Below are 25386 nucleotides of genomic sequence, written 5' to 3' on the forward strand. Positions count from 1 at the left end.
GGAGGGCTTGAGATTAAGATATCGAGAACGGCTAGGATTGCGTTCCGATACATAGATAAAAAATGAACATTATGCCATTTAGACTTATTGATGTGATAGGAAAAGGCCTTAAAAAATCAAATCAAATAACTGTTTTAAAAAATTGTTAAAAATTTGTGTTTTGCATTATTATTCATCTACCTATGCAATTTACCTAAAGGCATTTATAGTTATATTTAGTATCATTTTAGTTTTAAATTAATAATGTAATCTTTTTTCTAGTCATATTTTATTCATTTATTGGGTAATGGTATAGTCCCTTTCGTGGCAACGCCTCTTAAGGGATGTTTCTTCGTATTTTTACAGTAGCGGTTTCCCCTATTTCTAGAGCCTGCTCTGGGACTCTAACCCTGCGGGGCCAATTGCCTCATCTTGGTGTGCAATCACCTAACCTTACCTATAAAAAGCTATTATGAAAATACGAAGAAACGACCTTTAAGAGGCGTTGCCACGAAAGGGACTTTACCCGATATATTTTTTTCTTTTTCCCCTTTAATTATGCTTTTATGTTTTTGTGTGCCATAAAATGAAATTAAACATTTAATATTAAACAAATAATTATTTTGTTTCAATTTCAGATTACTAAAAGCCCTAGGTACGAAGGGTTCTCTATGATAGTTTACTAGAAGCCGTGGGAACTCCTCCTTTGTTGGGGGACTCTAGTGATAACCTTACCCTTGGTGTAAGAGAAAAGGTGGAGTTTGGCTATTCAAAGAAACACAGGTTTTTAAACAATACTAAAATATTAGGATCATAAATGATAAGACATGTAAGACAAAAATGTATGTACATTGTACCTACGTACATTTACAACCTCATTTATGGAAAAATTTTCTCTTTTTAGTAGCGAAGCTACTCTATAATTCACAATGTCCGTCCGTCCGTCTGTCCGTAATTAATGAATTGGGGGAAACGTGATTTTCTCGGCTCCTATTTAAGATAGACAGCTGAAATTTTTAGTGAAGATTCCCACTATAAATGCCCATCTAATATATACATTGTTTTGTCCGTCTGTATGTTATTTGGGGTGCTAGATCGATTCCTAGATTTTTATGTTTTCTAGATTTTCTCAACTTCTTTTCAAGATAAAGGGCTGAAATTTTCAGGGATTAATTAATTTTATATTCTACATATTTTCACTAAGTTTTATCAATATTTTTTTTATTAATTGGGGTGCTAGATCGATTCCTAGATTTTTTAGGTTTTCATGGTTTTCTCAATTCCTATTCAATTTTGACGGTTGAAATTATCAGGGATTGAGTATGCTCATTTTCTACATATTTCCATCAATGCTCATTACGATTTGTCTATTAATTGCGGTGCTAGATTGATTCCTAGATTTTAAGTTTTCATGATTATAAGGTTGCGTGATTTTAAAGGTGTGATGATTTCCTTATTTTGCCAATATTAATATTTAGTAAATGGTACTACTTTATAGTATTTTTTTTCCTGATATACAATCATAATTTTTGAGCTTCGCTACTTATGGATGTTGTCATCCTTGTTTATATTAAAATAATTGGTGGAAAAGTTTGGACATGAATTTATCGAGGTACAGTAAATGATAACCAAAAAGCCCACATTTTAAATAAAAAATCGAAATAGGCAATTTTTAATCTTGCTGTAGCGTATAATATTAATATCTGAAGCGCTCTAGCATTTAGGTTCCCTCTATTTTAATGTGATGGCAGTGGGAAGAAAGTTACTAGGTTTACCTAGTAGTTTAGAAGTTTTAAGCTCTGGACTAAATAATTTTTACATTAAATAATACAAAAAATCAACTATTTTAGTATTGTTTTAATATTTTGATATTCAGAATAGAGTTTCCTAGAATGACAGACGAGATCCAACCCTTTCTACAGGTGAGCTTTTTTTATTGGGGGGTTGCGGTAGTTTCCCTTACATTGAATCTGGACCACGAAAGAACTTATTTATTCATTTCGGTTAAGTTAGGTACAGTAAAGGTTGGAAGATCCCACGGGTAGCTCAAGCTTGTTATTTTGAGGGTGAAAATGACGGTTTTCATGGGTTATCTGATGTATTTTTAACTTGTTTGAATGATAAATTTGCTATAGTTTTTTGGGTTTAAACCTAAGTCGTTGGTTGAGACTCCCTTGTATAGTCACTAGGGTATGCTAAAGATCCACGATTAAGTACATAATGACACACTATCTGATGAGACCGACTCATTATTTAAGTATGGCAGGTGTCCTAAAATAAGTAAGCTTGAAAGTGCTTGGGACTTTTTGTTTAAACATTAATATTTTATTGTAGGGTAGTGCTAGCGAAGGAGAGGATGAAGAAAATGGGAACATTATTTCAAGGTAAGACATTACATACAGACAGACAGACGGACTAACAGACAGACACAAAGATTGACAGACAGACGAACAGACAGATAGAGCGACAGACAGACAGAAGGAGAAGGTGATGAAATTTGAATATACCCGCTCTTACTTCAGTAGTGCCCCCAAGAAGCCTCTAGGGGCAAAGCCGCTATTATTAAATTTAGATAAAGAAAATGTTGCTTTGAATGTTTACATTTTAAGAAACATTGACCTTTCCCTCTACAATGTACAAATTGCCACGGAGGGAGGGGATATTGGACTTTTAATTACAATAGTCCCCAAAGTTTTGTTTTCTTATTTGTTGGATTAGAAATTTTGGAGACCTTTTATTCAATTTTGATTGGTTGTTTCATTAGGTTGAGTGTCCAAATTTTTCAAGCTCTAATTGTAATCTACAGAAAGGGTAATTTTGTGTATCTCATTGGGGATGTACATCAATTTATCCCTTTAGAACCCTGACGAATTTCTCTTGATTTCATTTCTCATTTTGTGTATATTTGAGTTTTTAAATGACAAAAAAACATATGTTTAATATATGAGAGAAGCTACTCTAAAAGCAACAATTGGTAGTCTGTCTATTAATTGACTGTTTGAAACATAACCGTTATTTATATTTATTTACAGTTGACTAACTATTCTTTTATGAAAGTATAGTCATGTTTTAATAATATTTAGAAAATATTTTTCCAGATTCGCTACTGTTTGGTCTCACTTGTTCTTGTTAATGAATCTCCTTAGTAACAACTAAAATTATAAACGTTTTTGTGTTACTATAATTTTCAGGGAACTATTTTAATTGGCTTTGTCCATAGTCTCTGAGGACTTAAATAAAATTTTAGTTCTAATTGTTTAGCTGTTTAAGAGGTTTTATGTCACACACACACATACAACTCAGAGATCTAAAGGGATAAGACAATGGCCGATAAATTGGTGTACATCCCCAGTGATGATACACAATATTACACCTTAGATTACCTGTAAATTACAATTACAATTAGTGGTTGACTAAACCTTAATGATAAAACTTTGTGGACTAGTGATATAAACAGCGCAATGTCCCCTCCCTCCCTGCATACGACTACTATACATAATATATTAATTTTGATATTGATAATATTTAGATTTGATACTTAGTACTTTTCTTTAGCATAACTACTCTACAAAAATAAAATGTTTTTTTCCCTATTAATTTGTTGATTTTAAAGAGGGCTTGGCAGATGCACTTCATTCGCGCGCATATGCCTCAAATTTAAACCCGCTTGTGTGCAAAAAGAAATAAATTCCGAAAAGATTGTTTGGATTGTTTGTTGAAGAACTAGTTTAGACATCCAGCAGAAGTTATATTTTGATGAGCCTTACACGCGGCTGACGCGTGCTGCCGAGCCCTGATTTTTTCATAACGTACCTACTCTATAATTCCTATTGCATGTTTGTGCGTTTGTCCATATTTCGCCTAATCAATGAAAGCACGTATAAAGAACATTCTTTCATGTTTTTTGGTGGATTTTAAAATGTAAGATATTTACAGAAATAAATATGATATTTCATTTTAAAATATTTCTTCTATATTTTTATTGCTGCGCTACTCATATACATAATTATCCTTGTTTTTCATGTGTTTTTAGCTCGTAGTAATTCCACGTGCCTCTCATGCCTTTTCTCAGCAGGGATCTAAAGGGATAAGACAATGGCCGATAAATTGATGTACATCCCCAATGATGATTAAAATTAGTGGTTGAAACTTTTGAACAATTTAGTAATGTTGTTGAGACAACGAATAAGAAAACGTTATTATAAAACTTTTGGGATAAGTGTAATAAAAAGAAGATTGTTCCCTCTCTTTCTCTCTGCTTTTCAGGTCATAGAATTATAAACATGTTGATGCGTTCCTAGCATCAAGAAAAAAGCTGCAAAATAGCCTAAACCATCCGAAGACTTATAACAGAACCTTAACAGGACCTTTTTGAATTTTCCATAAAATAGTGAACTCAATTAGTCCCTTGGTTATTGAATTCTTAGCCAACAGACATAAAACGTTACTACTTTATGGATTACTAGCGGCTGCGCCCCTAGCATCTAGGAGCCTTGCATAAAAGGGGGTAGGCAGGAAAACCACAAAAAAACTAAAACCAGGACCTATGTGAAATTTCCATAAAATGAAGAATTCAATCGGTACCTCTCAAACTCTTAAACTACAAAAAAGAATAAATAAAATAATATCCTATCCTATCCTATTATATAACAGTGGTTTTTTTGTGTCTGAAGCTTCAGATTTCAATAACGACTATGCTAATTGAGTTCTCCATTTTAGGGAAGCTTTACTTAGGTCCTTGTATGGTTTTAGACTATAATATTATTTAAAATTAAGCCTTGGGATGGTTTTATGTTATATATTCTTCCCATTGATTCCCTTGGAAAACAGAGCCCCTATAGACTAGGGACGCAGCTGCTTTTGTTATATATTTAATGATTGAAAGATAAAAATTACAAATATATCCTACGTACTATTGTAAATATTGTTTATTTTCCATTTCATTTAAAACTTTCCATAATAATGACTCATTACCTAGTAAAAGCGAAGCTGCTTTTATTGTAGGGTATGTTTGTATGTCCGCCATCTACATTATTGATAGCTTTAGATATTAATAACTCCTTCTGGTAATGATCAGAAAGGTTTATCGGTATCTTTTCTTAAGATAATGTTGTAGTCTTAATTTTCCGATATAAAGTAAAAAAATAACAATCAAGTAATGTGCAATATTTTTTTGTAATGTTTATCGAATATTTTAATTAATAAAAAACATTAAAATAGTTTCAGTTCATCCGGAATAAACGAAGATTGATCCTTTAAAAACCATCTAATAAATGACCAATTTCTTTTCTAGGTATTCATTAGGCTTCTTGTCTAATAATTCTATTTAAAAAACCTTCGTAAAACCCGAGAGACACTCCGTATGAACTGTATCCTAAATTGAATCTAAATTAGCTCCCCCCCTCCCCCCCTAATTACTGTTAGGTTTATTTCCATTACCCTTTATCCCTATCCCTTTTTTTATACCCCTTTTTTTGTGTCCCAACCCCCAGTGAGGGGGTGATAAAATTGCCCACCCCCTATTGCCTATATTTTCAAAAGTACATCATTTATAAAGGGGGAAAGGGCAAATACAGATAAAATTTTCGTTCTTACAATTTTTAGGTGTATTCTGCCAATATAAGCTTTAAAAAATGTAAAATAAAAGGGATTTATATGATTTCTACACCATGGCAGGGAGGAAACATATTTGGCTATTTCTTACACTAGTCCCCAAAGTTTTATAATAACATTTTCTGTATCGTTGGTGCAGCAACTTTGAGGACTTTTATTGAATTTTGATTTGTTGCTTCATTAAGTTGAGAGTCCAAACGTTTCAACAACTAATTGTAACCCACAGAAGGGTGATTATGTGTAGTACATCATTGAGGATGTACTTCAATTTTTGCTATTGTCTTATTCCTTTGGATCCCTGAATCATGATATGCCTAGGGCCTAAAATTTCCAAGTGATTAGGTAAAAATAAAAAACTTTTGTTTATGAATTAACTTTTGACCTCTTTACGATACTACCTATACCAGATTTTAATTATTGGGATTGTAGACTAATATAACCCCATAATCATCTCCCTAGTGGCGTAATAAAACCGCGTAATTTAAACGTTATCTGAATTAATATCTTCCTATTTGATTTAAACCCCCATGGAAAATTCCTCAAAAATAATGGAATTATAATAGCGTAACTTACGAACTCCATCCCCCATTTTAACTCCCCCTTTTAATTTTATGTTTGCACAATACAGACGATTTAACACATTTGGAAAAATGCGAATGCGTCTCTATAAATAAAATAGCCTAAAACCAGCCCGTGACCAATGTAAAGCAATTGGAAAACTAAATCTGTTTAGTAGATGTCGCAATTTAAAAACAATTAACAAACCTAAGTACTTTGTATTATACTTGCGGCTGTGACCGTAGCATCTAGTATATCTGTATTAGAAGTATTAATCGGTTCAGTAGCAATCAAAGTCTTAAGCTACAGACAAAAAAGAACCTTACTACTTTATGAAAAAGATTTTTTTTCCATAATTTATGATATAACCATCTTATATTTGGAGTAGGGGAAATCTCAATGGCAGTTTATTAAAATACTAGCGGCTACGCCCCCTAGAAGCATCTAGGGGCACTTAAGGTAGGAGGGGGAAAAGTCTACCAAATCTCAATTTATATTTGAGTTTGAAAAGAGTAAAAAAAAAATTTTGGAGGGGGGGGGTTGAAGACACCCTCCCCAAAAATAGTTTAAAACCTTCCCAGGACCTATAAAGGAGAACAATATCGGTTTAGCTGTTAGTGAAATCCTTCGGGACAGACAAAAAAAACGCTTACTACTTTATTTATTAGGATAGTCCTTTTCTCCCTCCAACCTTTAGTATAAAGTGAATATTAATGGAAATAATGGGTTGTGAATTAATTTCTTTTGTCCTTTACCTCCTTATAAATTATGCTAATTTTATCAATTTTAAATTGGGCGTTTTGTATTTTGTAACCGCCCTTCTTTACAAGAATAATCTTCCCCTGTTATATACCCCCCCCCCCTCCCCCGAGTTACTTCAGAGTTTAGAGAGATATGTCATTTGATTTCTCATTTAATCTTTCTTAAACAGTCCTCATAGTGATATCATCTTGATCATATATATATATTTATAAGCATAATAACCGTGTATCCATGGATTATTTCATGTTCAATTACAGAAACTAGTGTTGAAATTACTAAAAAAAGGATTTAGTTGGTGAAACACAATGGCTCCAAAACCCATATATTCTATTGGATTAAAACCGGTTTTGAGCCATACCAAAAAAAAAGTTTTGGAGCGTTAATCTTATTTTCCTATCCGTGGACAAGTACTTTTTGCATAATTTAAATTCTCTAATTCTTCCAATTTGAGAATGATTGTTATATTACATTATTATCCTTCTTATTTTACTGCCAGGTTTCTATAATTGAACATGATCAAATGTTGAGGTACCACCCTGATATGAAGATATACATAATTAACATGTGTAAAAATCATGTGTATTTTTAGTTAAGCTGCACAGCTTCTCTACAACTATGATTTTGTGTCCATTAGTCTGTAGCTCAATTAGAGTTTAATGATAAATATTTCATGTCAAAACTAGTTTTTTTTCCAGTATTGATTCGAAACCGATTGTTATCCGCTAGATTATAACTGGCTCAAAGTCATACTGTAAAATCATGTATAGCATCGTATTTCAGTATGGCTGAGAACTTTAATCCAGCGGATATAAATCGTTTCGGAGCCATACTGGAAAGTTAATAACATTAGACAGACGGACAGATAAAGCATACATAGTTTATTATAAATGCTACGGTTATATTTCATGTATTAATATACTTTTTAAATTGTTGTTGTTTTTTGAAGGGGATTCCTTATGTGTTTTTTAAAATTTTAATTTTATGCATAATTTATATTTTTTTTTTTACCAGTTTATCAATTAACTTAAAAGGGTGTCTGTTTATACCAAAGGATCTTGCTAACCACTGAATCGTTAGGGTTCTCCTTTATAGGATAGCTTCTCAAAGCTCCTAGAAAGGTTTATAGCAATTTGTAGGGAGAGTACCACCACCCTCCCAAGAGAAACGCCAAAATTAAAATATATAATATAATAAAAATATATAAAGCGCTGCCTAGTGGATATTTGGTAAACAGCTGATAATAACATAGATTTTTAAGAAAACATCATTTGTGTCCCTAGAGGCCTCTAGGGGCGTAGCCGTTAGTAAGTTTATAAAGAAATAAAACCTGACAGGACCTATCTGCAGCTTGCATGCAAAAAGAAATCTGCAAGTCCCGTTGTTATTGTTAATATCTACCTAACTTAGCAGACAGACATCCCACAAATATAAGGATATTTACTCTAAAACGATTAGACAATGGCCGATAAAATTACGTACATCCCCAATAATGATACAAAAAATACTTCTTATGTAGATTCCAAATAGTGGTTGAAACATTTGGACACTCAACTTAATGAACACTAATCAAAATTCGATTAAGTCCTCAAAGTTGTTGAGTCAACAAATAAGAAAACGTTGTAAAACTTTGGGGACTAGTGTAATACAGTTTCAATGTCCCCTCCCTCCCTGCAATTAACTAGTAAAATCTAACTGAAAACTAAATAACTCTAGATTCTGATAATATTAATGATTAAACGTATTAAATCATATATTTGTAATATTCTCCCAAAGTGCCTTGTTGAGTACAGAAACCCCTCCCCCTTTATTAAAAAGGAAGGAGTTAGTTCTTTGTTTAGTTCAGGTTAGGATAGATTATTTTGTTAAATGCCCTGCAGGGTTATGGTCAATCTCAGGGGTTACCATGGGGAAAAAACGACGTTTAAATGTTACCTCCTGCTGCTTTGACTGGCACATGACACTAATAATGAGAGTATGGACAATGCCATGGCCCATAAACAGGCGCAACTCATTAGCATGCACAGTTAGTACTTTCAGACAAAGGTCGTGCAATCAAACTGTTGGATGTTACTTAACAAACAGAGAAACAGACAGACTGACAGTCATATTAACCAGAATATTAATGCTTCAGAAAAGTACATACTTATTAATTCTGTGGTTTCTACTTATCTTACATATAAAAATAAAAACAGTAGAAGTAAAATTAATTAAAGCCATTGTGAAACTAAAATTGTGACATTACAACTTTAAGATATGATTTTTTTTAATGAATTGCCTAGCAGCTAAAGATTGCCTAATTTGACACGTTTTTAATTTTAATTTTTTTGTACTGCAATTACTCTACGGAGAGGTCATTTTAATTCAGGGAGGAAAGGAACATTGGGCCGTTAATTAATAGTGACTATTCTCTATTAAGGTTTTCTTATCTGTAGGCTTAACAACTTTGGGGACTTTTGTATGTCATTGTCATGTACATTAATTTATCATCCATTGTCTTATTCTTCAAGATCTCCGAGTGACACCACCCCTTATTATTGGAAGGTGGGGGGGGGGGGGGGGGGGTCAATGCTTGACGGGATCACTTCTAGGAAAATCACCAAATAAATTCCTTTGTTGCTAAGAATTCATTATTAAAAAAGCATATCTAAAAGTTTTGTATAAAGGGGTGTATATTTTTTTAAAAATTTACCGCTTTTTTTCCACAAATCTTAACAACCTCCTTTCCAATTGTTTCTCAACAGATTTTTAGCATGAGATCAGATAGGACTAATATTATTTTGGTGGAAAAGTAGGAAACAATTTTCCTTGTGTTGAAATATTCTAGGGATCTAAAGAGAATGCCCGATGAACTCGTGTACATCTCCAATCATGATATTTAAATTAAACCTCTTCTGTAGATTACAAATAGTGGTTGGACACTTAACTTAATCAACCAACCAATCAAAAATCATTAAAAGTCCCCAAAGTTGTTATAACGTTATTATAAAACTTGGTGGACTATAAGTCACTATTGTAATAAACAGCTCAATGTCCCCTCCCTACACGGAAATATTCATTCAATGACTAAAAATATACATCCCTGTAAAGTGAAATAAAAATGATGCAACGACGACTTCCCGCATTCATGAACCATTCCATACAGTCGGATATATTACCTGGCGATAACATCCAAGAACAGCGGTCAGCCTATTTTATTTTCATGTTTTTTTGGGAGGAGAGAATAAATGTACAATAAAGTATAGATGAATTACTTGAATCCAGTGTTGGGGACATTTTTCTTCTGCTAGCAAATTGCTTTCTGCTCTTTTGTAGTGCTTTGGCTGTGTTAATATTGACGACGATATTGGCTGTTAATTAAAGACCTAATTAAAAGTAATTTAACACCTTCCCTGTCTCTATTGTTTAACTTTAAAGGGGAGAGGAAATGGGAGGTCGTGATTATCCAGGGAGGGAAAGGTCAAAATCATTTATCAGTTTTAGAACAATGGAATAGTCTTTTACCCCAAAAATCTTCTTTGTTATTTATTTTCTTTAAAAAATTTCCTATTTTTCTGACAAATATTGCAAAAGATTTTCAATATTTATATTGTCAACAAATCACTTAACATGACATATTCATTAAAAGTTTCAATTTAAGTCTGACGGACATACATCACCTTAGTTATCGAGTAGCTGCGCTACTAAAAAAAATTACAATTTGACGGACATACCTTACCTTATTTAAAGAGTAGCTACGCTACTACAAAAAAGGTGTTGAACAGAGAACAGTTGTTAGAAAGCAACTCCAATGTTCCTTCAAAACTACCATAATGTCAAATTAGCCAAGATTCTTATTTTCAAAGCCATTTAGGGAGTTGATATTTTGCTGTTAATTGCACTAGTCCCCAAAGTTTTATAATAACATTTTCTTATTCGTCAGGTAACAACTTTGACCTAATAAGTGCATTTGACTGGAAGCTTGCACCCAACTTTACGGAATTATGCGAAAAAAATTACCCTCTTTTGGGTACCCTCCCCCAAAACAGTTAAAAACTTTATATAGGCATATAATAATCTTCACTATGAAGGAGAACCATATCGGTTCAGAAACAGACACACACAGACATCCTGTTAGTAGTTTTTTTATGGAGATATTGAAATGTGTAATTTGACACTAAATGATTTAATTCTAAAGTTAATCCGCCAAAATTGTAATGAACGATTTGATTCTTAGTGTTGAAACAAAATAAAAGATATAATTCATGTATGAAAATGGACTAAAACCTGCTTTTAATATCATATGTTTTTTTCAACGCTCAATGCTGTTTTAACTAAGTATCTTTATCAGACAGAAAGACATTCAAGATAGGTAAATTTTCCTGCTTAATAGCCTAATACCTGCCTTAAGCAAACATACTATACTTTCATTTAAAGTCTTGCCGTTTACGATATTTTAATGCACACATCCAATTTGTTTAGTACAGGATATTTATCAGGGATCTAAAAGGATAAGACAATGGCTGATAAATTGATGTACATCCCAAATGAAAAATTACCCCATCTGTAGATTATCAAATGTGGTTAAAAGTAAAACGCTTAGACACTCAACAAAATGAACCAACCAATCAAAATTTATTAAAAGTCCCCAAGGTTGTTAAGCCAATGAAAAAGGAAACGTTATCACAAAACTTTGGGGACTAGTGTAATAAAGAGCCCAATTTCCCCTTTCTCCCTTATATTAATAGCTATTTTTTGAAAATTATCTTTTTCATATAAACTCCCTATTATAACACTTTTCATATGTTAAATATGTTTTATCATATCACAGTTATATATAGAGAAAGAAATCTATTACTATACTAGTTTTTTGTTTTCATTAATTTCATTGTAAATAATGTAGTTTTATGTAGTGAGTTAGTTAAAATGATTACATCTTAGAGCCTTTCAGTGCAGTTGAAAAGCCCATTTATAAATCAGGGAGGGAGGGGACATTGGGCTGTTACTTGTACTAGTCCACAAAGTTTTATAGTTTTCTTATTAGTAGTCTTAACAACAATGGTGACTTTTATCGAATTTTGATTGGTTTGTTCATTAAGTTCAGTGTTTTAACAATTCAACCACTAATTGTATTCTACAGAACTTAGAAGGGATAACATTGAGGATTATCATTGGGGATGTCGTCAATTTAATAACAAAAATCAAACAAAAAGGGAGGAGGGGGGAATCCTCTTCACTATTAGGAACTACTTACAATAATAGAATTTAGATGTCATTTATCATATTAGGTAAACGTGTCTGTCTTAAGCTTAAGATATCTGCTATCCATTGGACCAATTAGGCTCCTCTTTGCAGGGAATATTCCAGCTGGTCATAACATAGTTATTGTGGTGGAACATCCCAAACCGCCTCCAAAAAAAATACAATCATTTTTGGGGGTTTCCTAAGCTACAAGTATAGGTATATAAGTGATAAGTATAGCACATAAAGTTTCTTTGATAAACTGGTATTAAAAATTATTAAAATCGTAGTATGTATTAATAAAAGAAATTTTCAACACAAAAAAAAACATTTAAGGAATCCCATTTTTGAAAAATATGTATAACTTTAATTCAACAAAAAAAAATTGCAGACCCGAATGAAATGATAAGAAAATGTCAAAAAATAAAAGGAATAATTTTCAACAAGTTATAGTTCACTGGTCATTAAAAAAGAAGGATAAAATATTGGGGTATAGTCCCTTTCGTGGCAACGCCTCTTAATGGGCGTTTTATCGTATTTTCACAGTAACTTTTCCCCTATTTCCCTGCGGGGGGCTCTAACCCTGAGGGGCAAATTGCCTAACCATCTGGGACAAACCTAACTTAACCTACCCAATGTCCTGTGAAAATACGACGAAACGCCCCTTAAGAGGCGTTACCTCGAAAGGTACTATACCCAATTATTGAATAGATAAACTCAAAATCTTTACATATATTAATGTCTTTTGTAGCATGACCAACAGACTGACGGACTAATTAAGTTGTATACAAAGGTGGATTCTTAAAAACAATTAGGGTCGCTACATCGCAAAATTGTGAGGCAAAATTGTTTTTGTGCAAGCTTCCAAAATCAAATATCTACAAAAATTAAATAAAATCATAGAAGGGTGAGCTATTAACATAAGATTTTATCATAGAGAAAAAAATAAAAGAGAGGAATCGAAGCAACTAGAAGACGAAAACAGGCAGTGGGCCTAGAGGCCTACTCAGCGCTGTTGCCGCGCAAAATGTTATTGCTATTCCACTACTTTTCAAATGGGAGGATTAAAAATTATTTAAAAAAATATTTTTTTTCTTTTTACTATTTCCATATTTAGGGCAAGAATATTAGATTAGATATTTTCGTTTTAATGTTTTAATTAAAAATTACATAGAATTTTATTTTTATTTAAAAAAAATTTGTTCATGAAAGATGAATCCTTCTATTTCTAAAAAGGGGGAAATTTTTTTCATAATGAACATTCAGCTGATTCTGACCGCCCACGGCTGTTTGCTAAATATCGCTTTTCTTTTTATTCACATTATTATTTATGATTGACTTACAAAAAGCCCTGGGCGGTTTTTGATTTTCGTCTGCTTCTAAATTTAGGGATGGGGAAGTAGTATTATACCATGAAAAAGGGGTGAGTATTCATCCTCTTATCCTTTTTCCTTATGGATTTTATTTAATTTTGTTGAGTTTTAATGTGATCTTAGGGTATCTTAACAAAAAAAAATAAGCACCATATCTTAAATAATAGCCGAAAAATATCTCTAAAGTATAAGGACGGACAGACAAAGTGATTTAAAGAGTAGCTTTACTAGTAACAAATGACTCATATGGGGAAAAAGGTCTCCAAAAATTAATTTTGTTTATAAAATGATTAACCTTTACATTAAGCATAAATATCAGGGATCTTAAGGGATAAGACAATGGCCGATAAATTGATGTACATCCCCAATGCACGAGGATACACAAAATTACCCATTAAGTAAATTACAATTAGTGGTTGAAACGATTTTGGACACTCAACTAAGCTATATGAACCAACCAATTAAAATTCATTAAAAGTTCCCAAGGTGGTTAAGTTAATGAATAAGAAAACGTTATTATAAAACCTTGGGGACTAGTGTAATAAACAGTCCAATGTCCCCTCCCTCCATGATGAAAATAGTACACATTTTTATCACATGGGACTGTAATATGTTTTGGAGTCATGATTAGAAGCGACGCTGCTATATGATGATATTTGTACGTCCGCCTGTTCGTCTGTCCATTTGATGGAGTCACTTACAAACACGTTTACACGAAATATCATAATCAACTGAAAACTGAGAATATCTTAAGATCTTAAGGGAGATTAAAATTAGAGGTTGAAAAGTTTGGACACTAATCAACCAATCAAAGTTTAAAAGTACCCAAAGTTTCTAAGAACGTACGTGCATGAATGGATAGATACCTACCATTTTTGTCCTGACTACAGAGTAGCAGCACTTATCACCTTCCCCCTCTAAAAAGAAATAAACTTTGATTTTGAACGCAAGAACTTGTAATGAAAATGTTATAATGGTTAGTTACGGACAGACGGACGGACAGTCACCAAGCTACTTTGTATTATAAATGAACTTTAATTTTGAACGAAAGAACTTGTTATGAAAATGTTATAATGGTTAGTTACGGACAGACGGACGGACGGACAGTCACCAAGCTACTTTGTATTATAAATGAACTTTAATTTTGAACGAAAGAACTTGTTATGAAAATGTTATAATGGTTAGTTACGGACAGACGGACGGACGGACAGTCACCAAGCTACTTTGTATTATAAATGAACTTTAATTTTGAACGAAAGAACTTGTTATGAAAATGTTATAATGGTTAGTTACGGCACATTGGAGAATACTTCTTTTAACGAGAATAAAAGGTACCTAGATAAAAAAAAAATCTAAAGGGAAAAGACAATGGCTGATAAATTGACGTACATCCCCAATGATGATACTCAAAATTACCCCTTCTGTAGATTGTAATTAGTGGTTGAAACGTTTGGAACTCAGTAAAAGTACCCATAGTTGACGAGCCAACGGAAAATAAAACGTTATTAAAAACTTTGGGGAGTAGTGTAATAAACAGCCCAATGTCCCCTCCTTTCTCTTTGTTTTTTAATTTTGTCATGATCTAATTTTGTTTATATTTTCAGTGATGGAGAGACAACTCCACATGTAGCTCTCAATATTCAAAAGGTAATTCATTTTTTTTTGTAGAATGGCGTTGAAGAAAAACTGCTCTTTATCAAGAAGGTTTTAGGTTCTATTCTAGGCTTTCCACCGCGTCATAACTAAATGGCTCCTACTGCTGCTATGTACTCCTGCGCGATATTAATAGTTTTAGTAATGGGGAAGACAGGCGCAACTCATTACCATGCACAGTTATGAGTAAGGACTTCAAAGACAACGGTCGTACTATCAAATAGTTTGATGTCTATATGGAAAATTGACGCTTTACGCCGTAATGAGAACTCTGAGCATGTTTCAAGGTGCGTGGAGAGGTCTAGAATCCGATGCGACAGAAAGCTTCCTTTGAAACCGATTAATTTCCGCTGGATTTGAACCTGTATCTATCTATTTAGAGTCCTGCCAAAGAAAGAGTGGATGATGAACCGGAGGGGCACAAAATTTCGTAAGTTTTACTATTCCAGTATCGCGTCGAAACCGATTTATATCCGCAGTATTAGAACCGGTTCTCAGCCATGTCTACAATTTAGAGAGGTTGGACTGTAAATTTTAGTGTTATCCAAGTTTTTATAAAAAACGGTCATCTTATTCGCTGGCTCAAAAACTTTGATTTATTTGATTCTCATTAGTTTGTTCAAAACTGGAAGAGTCCAAAGTTTTCAACAATTTATTCTAATCTACAAAAGGGTTTATTTTGTTTATCAACGTTGGGTATTTACATCAATTTATTGTTAAATTGTCTTATCCATGAAAACCCTGCTACAAATAAAGATCTTAAACATTTATATTAGCGATAGTTAAGACCTAAAAAGATAACAAAATTCTACCTAAATTATTTTTTGTTTAAGTTATTAATTAATTTTTATTTGTTTAGGAACTGTGATACAATTATACATTTATTAAAAGGTAATTTTATATTATTTTGCCTTTTTAAAAAAAAGACGTGTAGTTTTCACTTCTTCCACTAATTCAAAAACATTTTTCAATGTTATTGCGTCATTATGGCCTTTGGGACATCTAAAAGGATGGTCCACCAATATGCTGTCTGTCTGTTTGTTTGTCCGTTTGTTCATTTGTTACGCTTAAGAATATATATAGTTCTAATGGCATCTAATTATGATAACAAAAAACTCTTCCTTAGGCTACGATAGGGTTACAATAATGATTTATTAAGTTTAAAATTGTCTAACTTAGACTATCATTCTATTATTTTTATAAATCTATTTTTGATGTTAACAAATGCTTTTTTAATCACCTTGTCTGTTTTCCCATTCATTTTTCTTGGTGCATCGCTTCTTATGGATGTTGTTATCCTTGTTTTCTATTTAGGAAATATTGGAACTGGTATATTGGCTATGCCAGATGCAATCAAAAACAGTGGAATCATATTTGGAAGTTTAGGTAAAATATTTTTTCCAGTATGGCTTTGAAACCGATTAACATCCGCTGGATTAGAATCGGTTCTAAGCCATGCTAAAATTATGTATAGCATCGTATTATATCCAGTTTTCTGCGAATATTAAAATGTACAGTCGTATTATTAAAACCAGTTTTGTAGCCCAGAGATGCCGAAGGCACGTGCTTATTATTTTACATTTTATATCCGCGGAAAGCGATGCGCTAAATAACAATTTTTAAATTCTTGAGCGTAATATTTGCTAGTTGAATAGGTATATTATTTATTGCCTGCTCTCAAATTGCTTGTTGCATATTCCTAACACCAGCAGTGCCCTAATTCTGCTGATCTACCAAGTAGCCAATGTAACCTAACCTGCCTTAAAGTAAAAAACAAACAAAAGATTACAATTCTTTTATTTAGTGATTGAATAAATCTGTGAATTAATAACTATGGGAACTTTAGTGAATTTTGATTGATAGATTCATTAATTTTGAGTGTTAAAACTTATCGACCACTTATTTTAATTTACAGAAGGGGTAATTTTGTTTGTCAACATTTTGGATTGACATCTATTTGTTGGCCATTGTCTTATCTTTTTAGATCCATGATTTTATTTCATCTTTCTCTTTATATAGGGTTGGTGTTGATGGCAACAATCTGTATCCGCTGTATGCACATATTAGTACATTGTTCACATGAATTATGCAGGTACAGTTGTACTCTTTGTACCATTTCTAATTTTGTTGTACTATTTGTATCATTTCTTATTTATGTTGTACTCTTCGTATCATTTCAATAATCTGTATCCGCTGTATGCATGTATTAGTCCATTGAATTATACAGGTAGAGTTGTACTCTTTGTATCATTTCTTAATATTAATCCATTGTTCACATGAATTATGCAGGTATGGTTGTACTCTTTGAATTATATTAGTCCATTGTTCACATGAATTATGCAGGTATGCTTGTACTCTTTGAATTATATTAGTCCATTGTTCACATGAATTATGCAGGTATGCTTGTACTCTTTGTATCATATTAGTACATTGTTCACATGAATTATGCAGGTAAAGTTGTACTCGCTACTCATTGTATCATTTTTAATTTTGTTGTACTCTTTGTATCATTTCTGATTTATATTGTACTCTTTGTATCATTTCAATAATCTGTTTCCGCTGTATGTGTGGTATGCGGCAGCTCTGGACCATGCAGAAACCAAGACATTATAGTGATGCTACGCACCTAGTTAAATCCTGTTATTCTACAATTATGAAGCCACCTGAAAAGATGTCAGATAACGGTACTGATTTTATCTCTCAGTTGTCCTGCAAATGGAGGGAGGGGTGTTACCCCTCCCTCTCCCATCTTAAGCACCGGAACCTTCCCCTTCAACCACCAAGTTATCAGCACCACCTCAACCCTGAGGATAAAGGATCTAAACCTGCCCCCACACAGACTGTTGTTGTCACAAGTAATCATCAAACCTTCCCTCTTTAGTACCCAGACCTACCACTCAACCCCTCTATGCTTATCTACCTATTGTGCTGCTCCATGGGCTATCCTGCCTGCCCCAGACAGGGATAGCCATCTACCTAACCATTGCAATTATCTATGTTTTACTGTATGATTTATCTTTAACCATCTTTATTCCTAATCCATATGTATTTATATTATGGTTAACTGTATTCTTAATCCCCCCCACCCTTTCCAGGGATGGGGAATCATGATTGCCCAAACTGACTATTGTATATGTATTATAATGCTTTTATGTTATGATCATTTATTCCTATCCATGTAGTTATTGTTTGTTGTATATAGCTTCAGTATCCTTTACACCTTCAATAAAGTGACAACTGAAATAGATGTTGATTCTTGTCTAGTGAATGCTAGAGAAGCGTAGCTTCTCTATAGTAAGGTGTCCACGTCTGTTCACACTGCCGTAGTCTTTATTCGAACTCTGGTGTCTGCCATTTACCCTAGGCAGATACCACAACTTTGGTGACAGCTGTGTGAGATTACGGCGAACCACAAGTGTAGAGCAGACGCGCATCTGAGGCTAAGGTACTCCCAGCAGTGAATCTGGCAAAACTGACGCAAGCAACCTGAATTACCCACCCTGGACAGCAAAGTTTAACTCTGCATCCGGCAGTTGTGGAAGCGAGACAGCGAAATTTGATGAATAACCGCGAGCAGCGCTGATATCTAACGGAGAATTGAGCGCCAAAAGGGCTGAAACAGGCCTGCGGACCGGCTGAAACAAGCCAAATAAGTGTAAACGGCTGAAAATAGGCCAATTTTACTGCAAGAGATAGCAGGATCCGAACTAGTGGCGCTAGCAGGACGGGACATTCCCTGCCGCCATCAGCTGGATTTGGATAAGCGGCGCTAGCAGGACGGGACATTCCCTGCCGCCGATAGGCTGAAACACGCCACATAGCTGCAAGCGGCGCTAGCAGGACGGGACATTCCCTGCCGCCGATAGGCTGAAACATGCCACATAGCTGCAAGCTGCGAGCTAACATACGAGTGTAGTGCACCAGAACAGAGAAAAACTACGTCAACCCCGAGTATCCTGAGAGGCTACAACGCAGCCACCCATCTAGAAAACAGATATTATATCACATTTTCAGGGATTACCACCCTAGTGTGATGGCCAAACAATAGATTTATGAGCAAAGCTTGGCAAACAAATTGTTGTGTTGTGATAAATCTAAGAATAGAACAGGCTTGGATTATTGTGTATTGTGATAACAGCTAAAAATAGAACAGAGTTGGTAAACAAATCTGTTATGCAATTGTGATAAGGACAGAAATAGAAGCTAGATGTAACATAATAAAGACCCTGATATACAATCAAAACAATCTCAAGCCCACAGCACAACAACAACAATACACCCCTTATTCCAAGGGAAGGGGAGGGGCCCCTCTCCATTGAAGGCAAATACAATCAGGGTGATATAATAGATAAACCTAGGATTAAGAAGAAAAGGCCCTATTACACCAGCACACAGTTACCCCCCTCCCTCACAGGGGGAACGGACGGAGTTACCCCCGTCCCCTCACGCGCTTCCCCCTTCCTACCCACACTAGACTAAGTCCGTCTGTAGTGTGGGGCTAGCGATCGGACACACAGAGCGCCATTCACGGATAGCGCAACAGAGTGCGGAAAATATCATAAATCCAACGGACGAAGCGGACCAATGAGAGAGCGAGTTGAGGAGTGAGAGCGCGTTTTCCCTGTGTGCGCGGATTTGACGGCGCGGACGCGCGTTACAAGGACAGGAGATTCCACGCACACACACACACACACACACCCACACAGGAGAGGGGCCATTCTATAGCATACATCAGAGATATTTTTTTAGGAGAAAAACTTGCAAGCTCCTCCCTCCCTGTCTACAGTGTGATAAGGAAAACTAAACCAGTTCCTTAAACCCGCTCAGACCCTCAACATCTTCCTAGCCTGCCAACCCTACTTCAAAGCTGAATGGTTAGTGAAACAAATATATGTATATATAAATACCCAAGTGATAAATAAGGTTGTTTTTTTGTATCATGGGTACAAGTAAGTGAATACTAACCTCACCAAACAACACTGGAAACTGATATGATAACTGAACGAAAGTACGCCCACCCTGTGGACATAGCCTGACTTGCTGCCCCACACTGGGCAGTGGTGGTGTGTACCTGGACCATCGACCTTCATAGTTGTGAACTATATACAGAGGAAGCGTGATTTTTTTTGAAGCAAGGAGGAAAAGCTATCTAGCTCTGGGGATATTCCTATACACGTATATATATATATATGGGCGTGTAACCATGTATATATATAGATAACCTACCTATCCATATATCCACTAGCGGATACGCTCCTAGAGACATCTGTGATACCTAACATATTCCCTGTTACCTTTAAGCTAAGATCCGCTGGTTGCCACAGAAATCAAGAGCTATACTGGAAAGGAGAACAACTCAGGCTCAACAGTTAAACAAGACGCTGGCACCAACAGACCAACCCCCTACTACTTATCATGGGGGCGCGCCAGCCACAGAAACTCTTGAGCCAGGAGGACCGAGCCTACGGCTACGTGGACTACCACCCTAATTACACAGCTATAGTATTTATACTAGGGGTGAGCTGGCTCGAACCTCCTTGCGGTGCGGCTACTCTACTCTGCTCCTATATCTACAAGATACTGCTTCTGTTATTACTTTGGCCTACTGTGTCGAGTACAGTGAACATCAAACACATGCCAGGTCACAGACCCCTGGTCCCTGAGATGCCCTTGTCTGGAAGGGTGACTGAATGTCCGCTGCACAGCTCCTGTTCAGTTGGTGCTCAACGTACGAGAAATAGCAATACTGGACTGGGGGTTGCTGAACCTGTAGGTGTCCTCCTGGGGGTGTTGAACGATGCAACTGAGCCTAATGAGAAGGTGACAAGCTTCAGAGACTTAGTGGCCAGCCCCAAGATGGACACTACTACCAGAACTGAGATTTCAAAGGGGCCCAGCCCTAGGGCCAGTACCACCTGTTTCTGGGGTGGAAAGGTCCTCCCTGGCACTGGCCTCACCAATCTGGAGGATGGGGAGCTGTCCCAGGGGAATAGGCTCTTCACCCAGATGCCCGACGCGTACCTGGGGGTGGGGGAGCCGCCACCCAAGCCTCCCTGGGAGCCCCCAGGCATGGAACGACTGGGGACCGGCCTAAGGATGGGGACTGGTGACCTGCTGCAGTGGAAGACTTTATCCAGCACGGAGAGAGCAGGGTGGACCAGCAGCAGTGAGGCTGTTCCCCCACATTCCAAGACCAGATGCCGCTACTCTGTTGAACCACTGCACATGTCCCAGCCAAGTTCCCCCATGCTGCTGAAGATGGAGGCCCACCAGGATGCAGAGCTCCAACTAGGAAAGTCAATAAGAAGGCCACCCCTTGCCAAAACCAGAACCACCGCAGGGGCTCCCCACCAGCCGCTGACGGAGCCTGGCAGGGACGCAATACTAGCTGGCAACTCTGGCCCAACTCAGGTGGCTACCAACAGTCTGCTGACAGTCCGGAATACAGTTCAGGCTACCATCAGTATGGCATCTTCTGGGCCTTGCTGGTCCACCTGTGGGTACCTGTCCACACACTGGCCACCGGTACCCCCCAGAGATCATAGCCCCCTTTCCGACTGGCACCATCAACAGCCTTTGCTACCAACCACCTGGCATACCCAGAGGCAGGATCCCTCATGTGGAGAAGCACCTGCAGAAGCTAAGGCCGAGGCTGGCCTCGCCACCCAGGGGAGGAGAGCCGCTGTTGGATGGAAGGAACCTGTGTGTATGGGGAGGAGGCTGAATGTAACCAAGGAGCCACCACAAGCAGCCCAGCACCGCCTGACCCCTAGTAGGGGAGACCCTGTTTGTCAGCTGGTGCCCCAACTGGAGGAGGAGAGACCTGGCAGGTTGATACACCCTGGGGAAGCCGGCCTGATGGGACCCAGCTGGACGAAGGGGCGCTGCCGCTTCAACGGCCACACAGCCGCCAAGTCTAGAACCGGTTGGGACCGGGCAACGAAGAAACACCAGGCCGCCCAACAACCTGCATGCAACCAGTCTGCCACCCAGGTCCACCTGGAGGGAGATGCCCAGCCGTCACCCCAACTAGCTGCCGCCGCTGGGGCCGCGGCTACCCAGGAGTCTGTGTCTCAGATTGGGACCATGGTGGCCAGGATCAACGTGCTGGGAGGAGCGGCTGAACCCAACCGGGTTGGCCTGGACCTCAGCCGCAACCACAGGGGACCGGTGTCCGTAACCCCTGTCACCCCCAGCAAGAGCCGAGGGGCGCTACCCAGCGCCACCGGGACGGTGTACGGGGAGGCCCTGGCGGCCGCCGAGTGGGAGAGGCAAGAGGCGCTAGCCAGCGAGTCTGAGTCGATGTATGGGACGCCAACCGGCGTCGCCACCTGGAAGGAACGAGAGGTGCTTCCCTGCACCACCAAGCTGATGTCTGGGGCGACAACCGTCGCCGCCACCTGTGAAGACTGGGGGGTGCTATCCAGCGCCCCACGCTGGTGCCTGGGGCGACAACCGTCGCCGCCACCGAGAGACCTGGACCCCTGTGAAGACTGGGGGGTGCTATCCAGCGCCCCCACACTGGTGCCTGGGGCGACAACCGTCGCCGCCACCGAGATACCTGGACCCCGGAATGAGCCCGCAGCCCCAGAGGAAGGGGTGACACCCGTCACCCCCAGCCAGCCAGAGCCCCCAGCCAGCAGGGAGAGTCCAGCTGTCCCTCACCTTCAACTGCATCCAGCTGCCTACCTCCCTCAACCAAGCCAGGGTAATTGTATTGCACTGGTGTACCAGGAAGTTTGGGCTGGGCCAAACTTGCCTGCGCCCCCTGCATCTGCCCCAGGAGCCAGGGTATCAGCCATTACCAGCCAAACTGAAGAAGCTTTGACCGCTGCCTGGGGAGTAACACAACTAGATGCGCCAAGTGCCGAGCCTAACCATAGAAGTAGAGGATCCCCAACAATTATGTCTACCCAAGATGGAGACAATGTGCCTGGACCCCTTCAGGCTAGGGGAGGAAATCCGGAGCCTTGTGCCTCCAGTCCACTAGCAGCAGTGTCCGTGGATGGGCCTGTCTCCCAGCCAACTAGAGCGGAGCCACCCTTGCAGATCCAAGACAGCCTCCGGCATAAAGGGTGGACTGTTACCTTTCCCTACCCCGCAGGTCGGATTGCCATGCACCACCCTGCCAATGTCCAGAATGAGCCTGAAGGAGGCAACGCTCCTACAGTATGCCAACCACCACCTGCCCGCGTTGACAGAGACCCTGGAAGCCGAATGAACCTGACCAGCCCCGAGGGCGAAGAAACTGCGCCTGCATCCAGTAGCCAGCCTGCCAGCAGCAAGGTGACCAACACGATGGAGACCACCAGCCCAGTGGAGAAACCTGCAGAGGTGTACACCAGGCGGCTGTTGGTCCAAGCCCCCTCATGTGCTGTGCCACCCCTGGAGGTTGCCAGGGTGGCCTCAGAGGTACACATCCAACGGCCAGAAGATCCAACAGGACCAGCTACTCCAGCAGATATAGCCGATTCTGTTAGACCTGGGGAGGGCTGGAGTCCACCACCGTCCAGCAACTGGTATCCTGGCGGACCCATTCCACAAGGACAACAAACTGAAGGCCGCAACCACTGTCGGAAGTCTGGCGGTGCAGACAACCCCTCCAGCCTTCCGAGGGGAGAGTTGTGGTATGCGGCAGCTCTGGACCATGCAGAAACCAAGACATTATAGTGATGCTACGCACCTAGTTAAATCCTGTTATTCTACAATTATGAAGCCACCTGAAAAGATGTCAGATAACGGTACTGATTTTATCTCTCAGTTGTCCTGCAAATGGAGGGAGGGGTGTTACCCCTCCCTCTCCCATCTTAAGCACCGGAACCTTCCCCTTCAACCACCAAGTTATCAGCACCACCTCAACCCTGAGGATAAAGGATCTAAACCTGCCCCCACACAGACTGTTGTTGTCACAAGTAATCATCAAACCTTCCCTCTTTAGTACCCAGACCTACCACTCAACCCCTCTATGCTTATCTACCTATTGTGCTGCTCCATGGGCTATCCTGCCTGCCCCAGACAGGGATAGCCATCTACCTAACCATTGCAATTATCTATGTTTTACTGTATGATTTATCTTTAACCATCTTTATTCCTAATCCATATGTATTTATATTATGGTTAACTGTATTCTTAATCCCCCCCACCCTTTCCAGGGATGGGGAATCATGATTGCCCAAACTGACTATTGTATATGTATTATAATGCTTTTATGTTATGATCATTTATTCCTATCCATGTAGTTATTGTTTGTTGTATATAGCTTCAGTATCCTTTACACCTTCAATAAAGTGACAACTGAAATAGATGTTGATTCTTGTCTAGTGAATGCTAGAGAAGCGTAGCTTCTCTATAGTAAGGTGTCCACGTCTGTTCACACTGCCGTAGTCTTTATTCGAACTCTGGTGTCTGCCATTTACCCTAGGCAGATACCACATATGCACATATTAGTCCATTGTTCTTATGAATTTTAAAAAATAATTAGATTACCTACCCCCCCTCAAAATTATAAGCTTGGATGTCCGTCTCGTATAGGTTCAGTATTAATCTTACCCTTGTTTTCAAATCGTTTTATGCAGAGAGAGACAAAGAGAGGGAACTTTGGGCTTTTTATTACTTTAGTACCCAATTTTTATACCAACGTTTTCTTATTCGTTGGTTTAACAACCTTGGAGACTTTTATTGAATTTTTGGTTGGTTTAAATTTAGTGTTCAAACGTTTCACTTTCAACTACTAATTGTAATCTACAGAAGAGGCAATTTCATGTATTAATATTGGAGATGTACTTCAATTTATCGGCAATGTGTCTTATCCCTTTTGATCCCTGCGTTTTATGTACTTATCTAATGATGAAATATATTTTTTAGACGAACGAATTTGCCATCCTTGAGTTACTCAGACGTAGCAGAAACTTGCTTCGCCACCCACTCAAATGACAAAATCAAGGAAAAAATAACATAAACTTTTTCAGTTACTTGATCTAAGCTCGATCTTTAAATCGTTTATAGGTGATTTAAACCGGGGCGATTCATTTGGCGCACCATCAAATTATTAATATCAATCTTTAAATCGAATTTGCATGGGCGATTTGAATCGGGCAGTGGCGCGGGCCCGGCGCGGCAATGGCACTCACCGAGTGGCATTGCCGGTTTAAATCGGGGTGAATCATGCACTGAGCCCCAACGAAAGACCCATTGCATATGTAATAAATGGATATTTTTTCAAATTACTTTA

General features: G+C 38.0%; 2 protein-coding genes across 13 annotated transcripts in view; both read left to right on the top strand.

Moving 5' to 3' along the window:
- Positions 1-586: 586 nt before the first annotated feature.
- The window catches only part of LOC145333084 (neutral amino acid uniporter 4-like), a 34533-nt gene continuing 9733 nt past the window's right edge, over positions 587-25386 (top strand). For 6 of the 10 annotated variants that reach the window (XR_013884438.1, XR_013884439.1, XR_013884440.1 and 3 more), the window contains exons 1-9: positions 587-762; positions 1856-1901; positions 2314-2363; positions 15107-15149; positions 15536-15585; positions 16015-16046; positions 16470-16541; positions 17175-17247; positions 25020-25096. Coding sequence is in view for 5 of the 10 variants with exons in the window: in XM_080178238.1 (XP_080034364.1) it covers positions 1872-1901; positions 2314-2363; positions 15107-15149; positions 15536-15585; positions 16015-16046; positions 16470-16541; positions 17175-17247; positions 25020-25096 (427 nt within the window). In the remaining 5 variants the exon portion in view is untranslated. Of the gene's footprint in view, positions 763-1846; positions 1902-2313; positions 2364-12518; positions 12558-14732; positions 14834-15106; positions 15150-15535; positions 15586-16014; positions 16047-16469; positions 16542-17174; positions 17248-25019; positions 25097-25386 lie in introns of those variants that run through there. The other 4 variants (XM_080178240.1, XM_080178239.1, XM_080178241.1 and 1 more) reach the window with 4 other exon arrangements.
- Positions 18431-24455, top strand: LOC145333080 (uncharacterized). 3 transcript variants are annotated; one of them, XM_080178234.1, is made up of 2 exons: positions 18431-20048; positions 20079-24455. In XM_080178234.1, exon 2 carries the CDS (start codon positions 20571-20573, stop codon positions 23823-23825), a length of 3255 nt encoding a protein of 1084 aa, XP_080034360.1. In that variant the 5' UTR covers positions 18431-20048; positions 20079-20570; the 3' UTR covers positions 23826-24455. The 3 variants fall into 3 exon arrangements, with proteins under 3 accessions (XP_080034360.1, XP_080034358.1, XP_080034359.1); XM_080178232.1 differs by having other exon boundaries at positions 18431-20029; positions 20068-24455; XM_080178233.1 differs by having other exon boundaries at positions 18431-20029.

This window comes from Acartia tonsa, chromosome 12, assembly GCF_053477335.1.
Source record: "Acartia tonsa isolate MP-2025a chromosome 12, ASM5347733v1, whole genome shotgun sequence".
Taxonomy (NCBI): Eukaryota; Metazoa; Arthropoda; class Copepoda; order Calanoida; family Acartiidae; genus Acartia; species Acartia tonsa.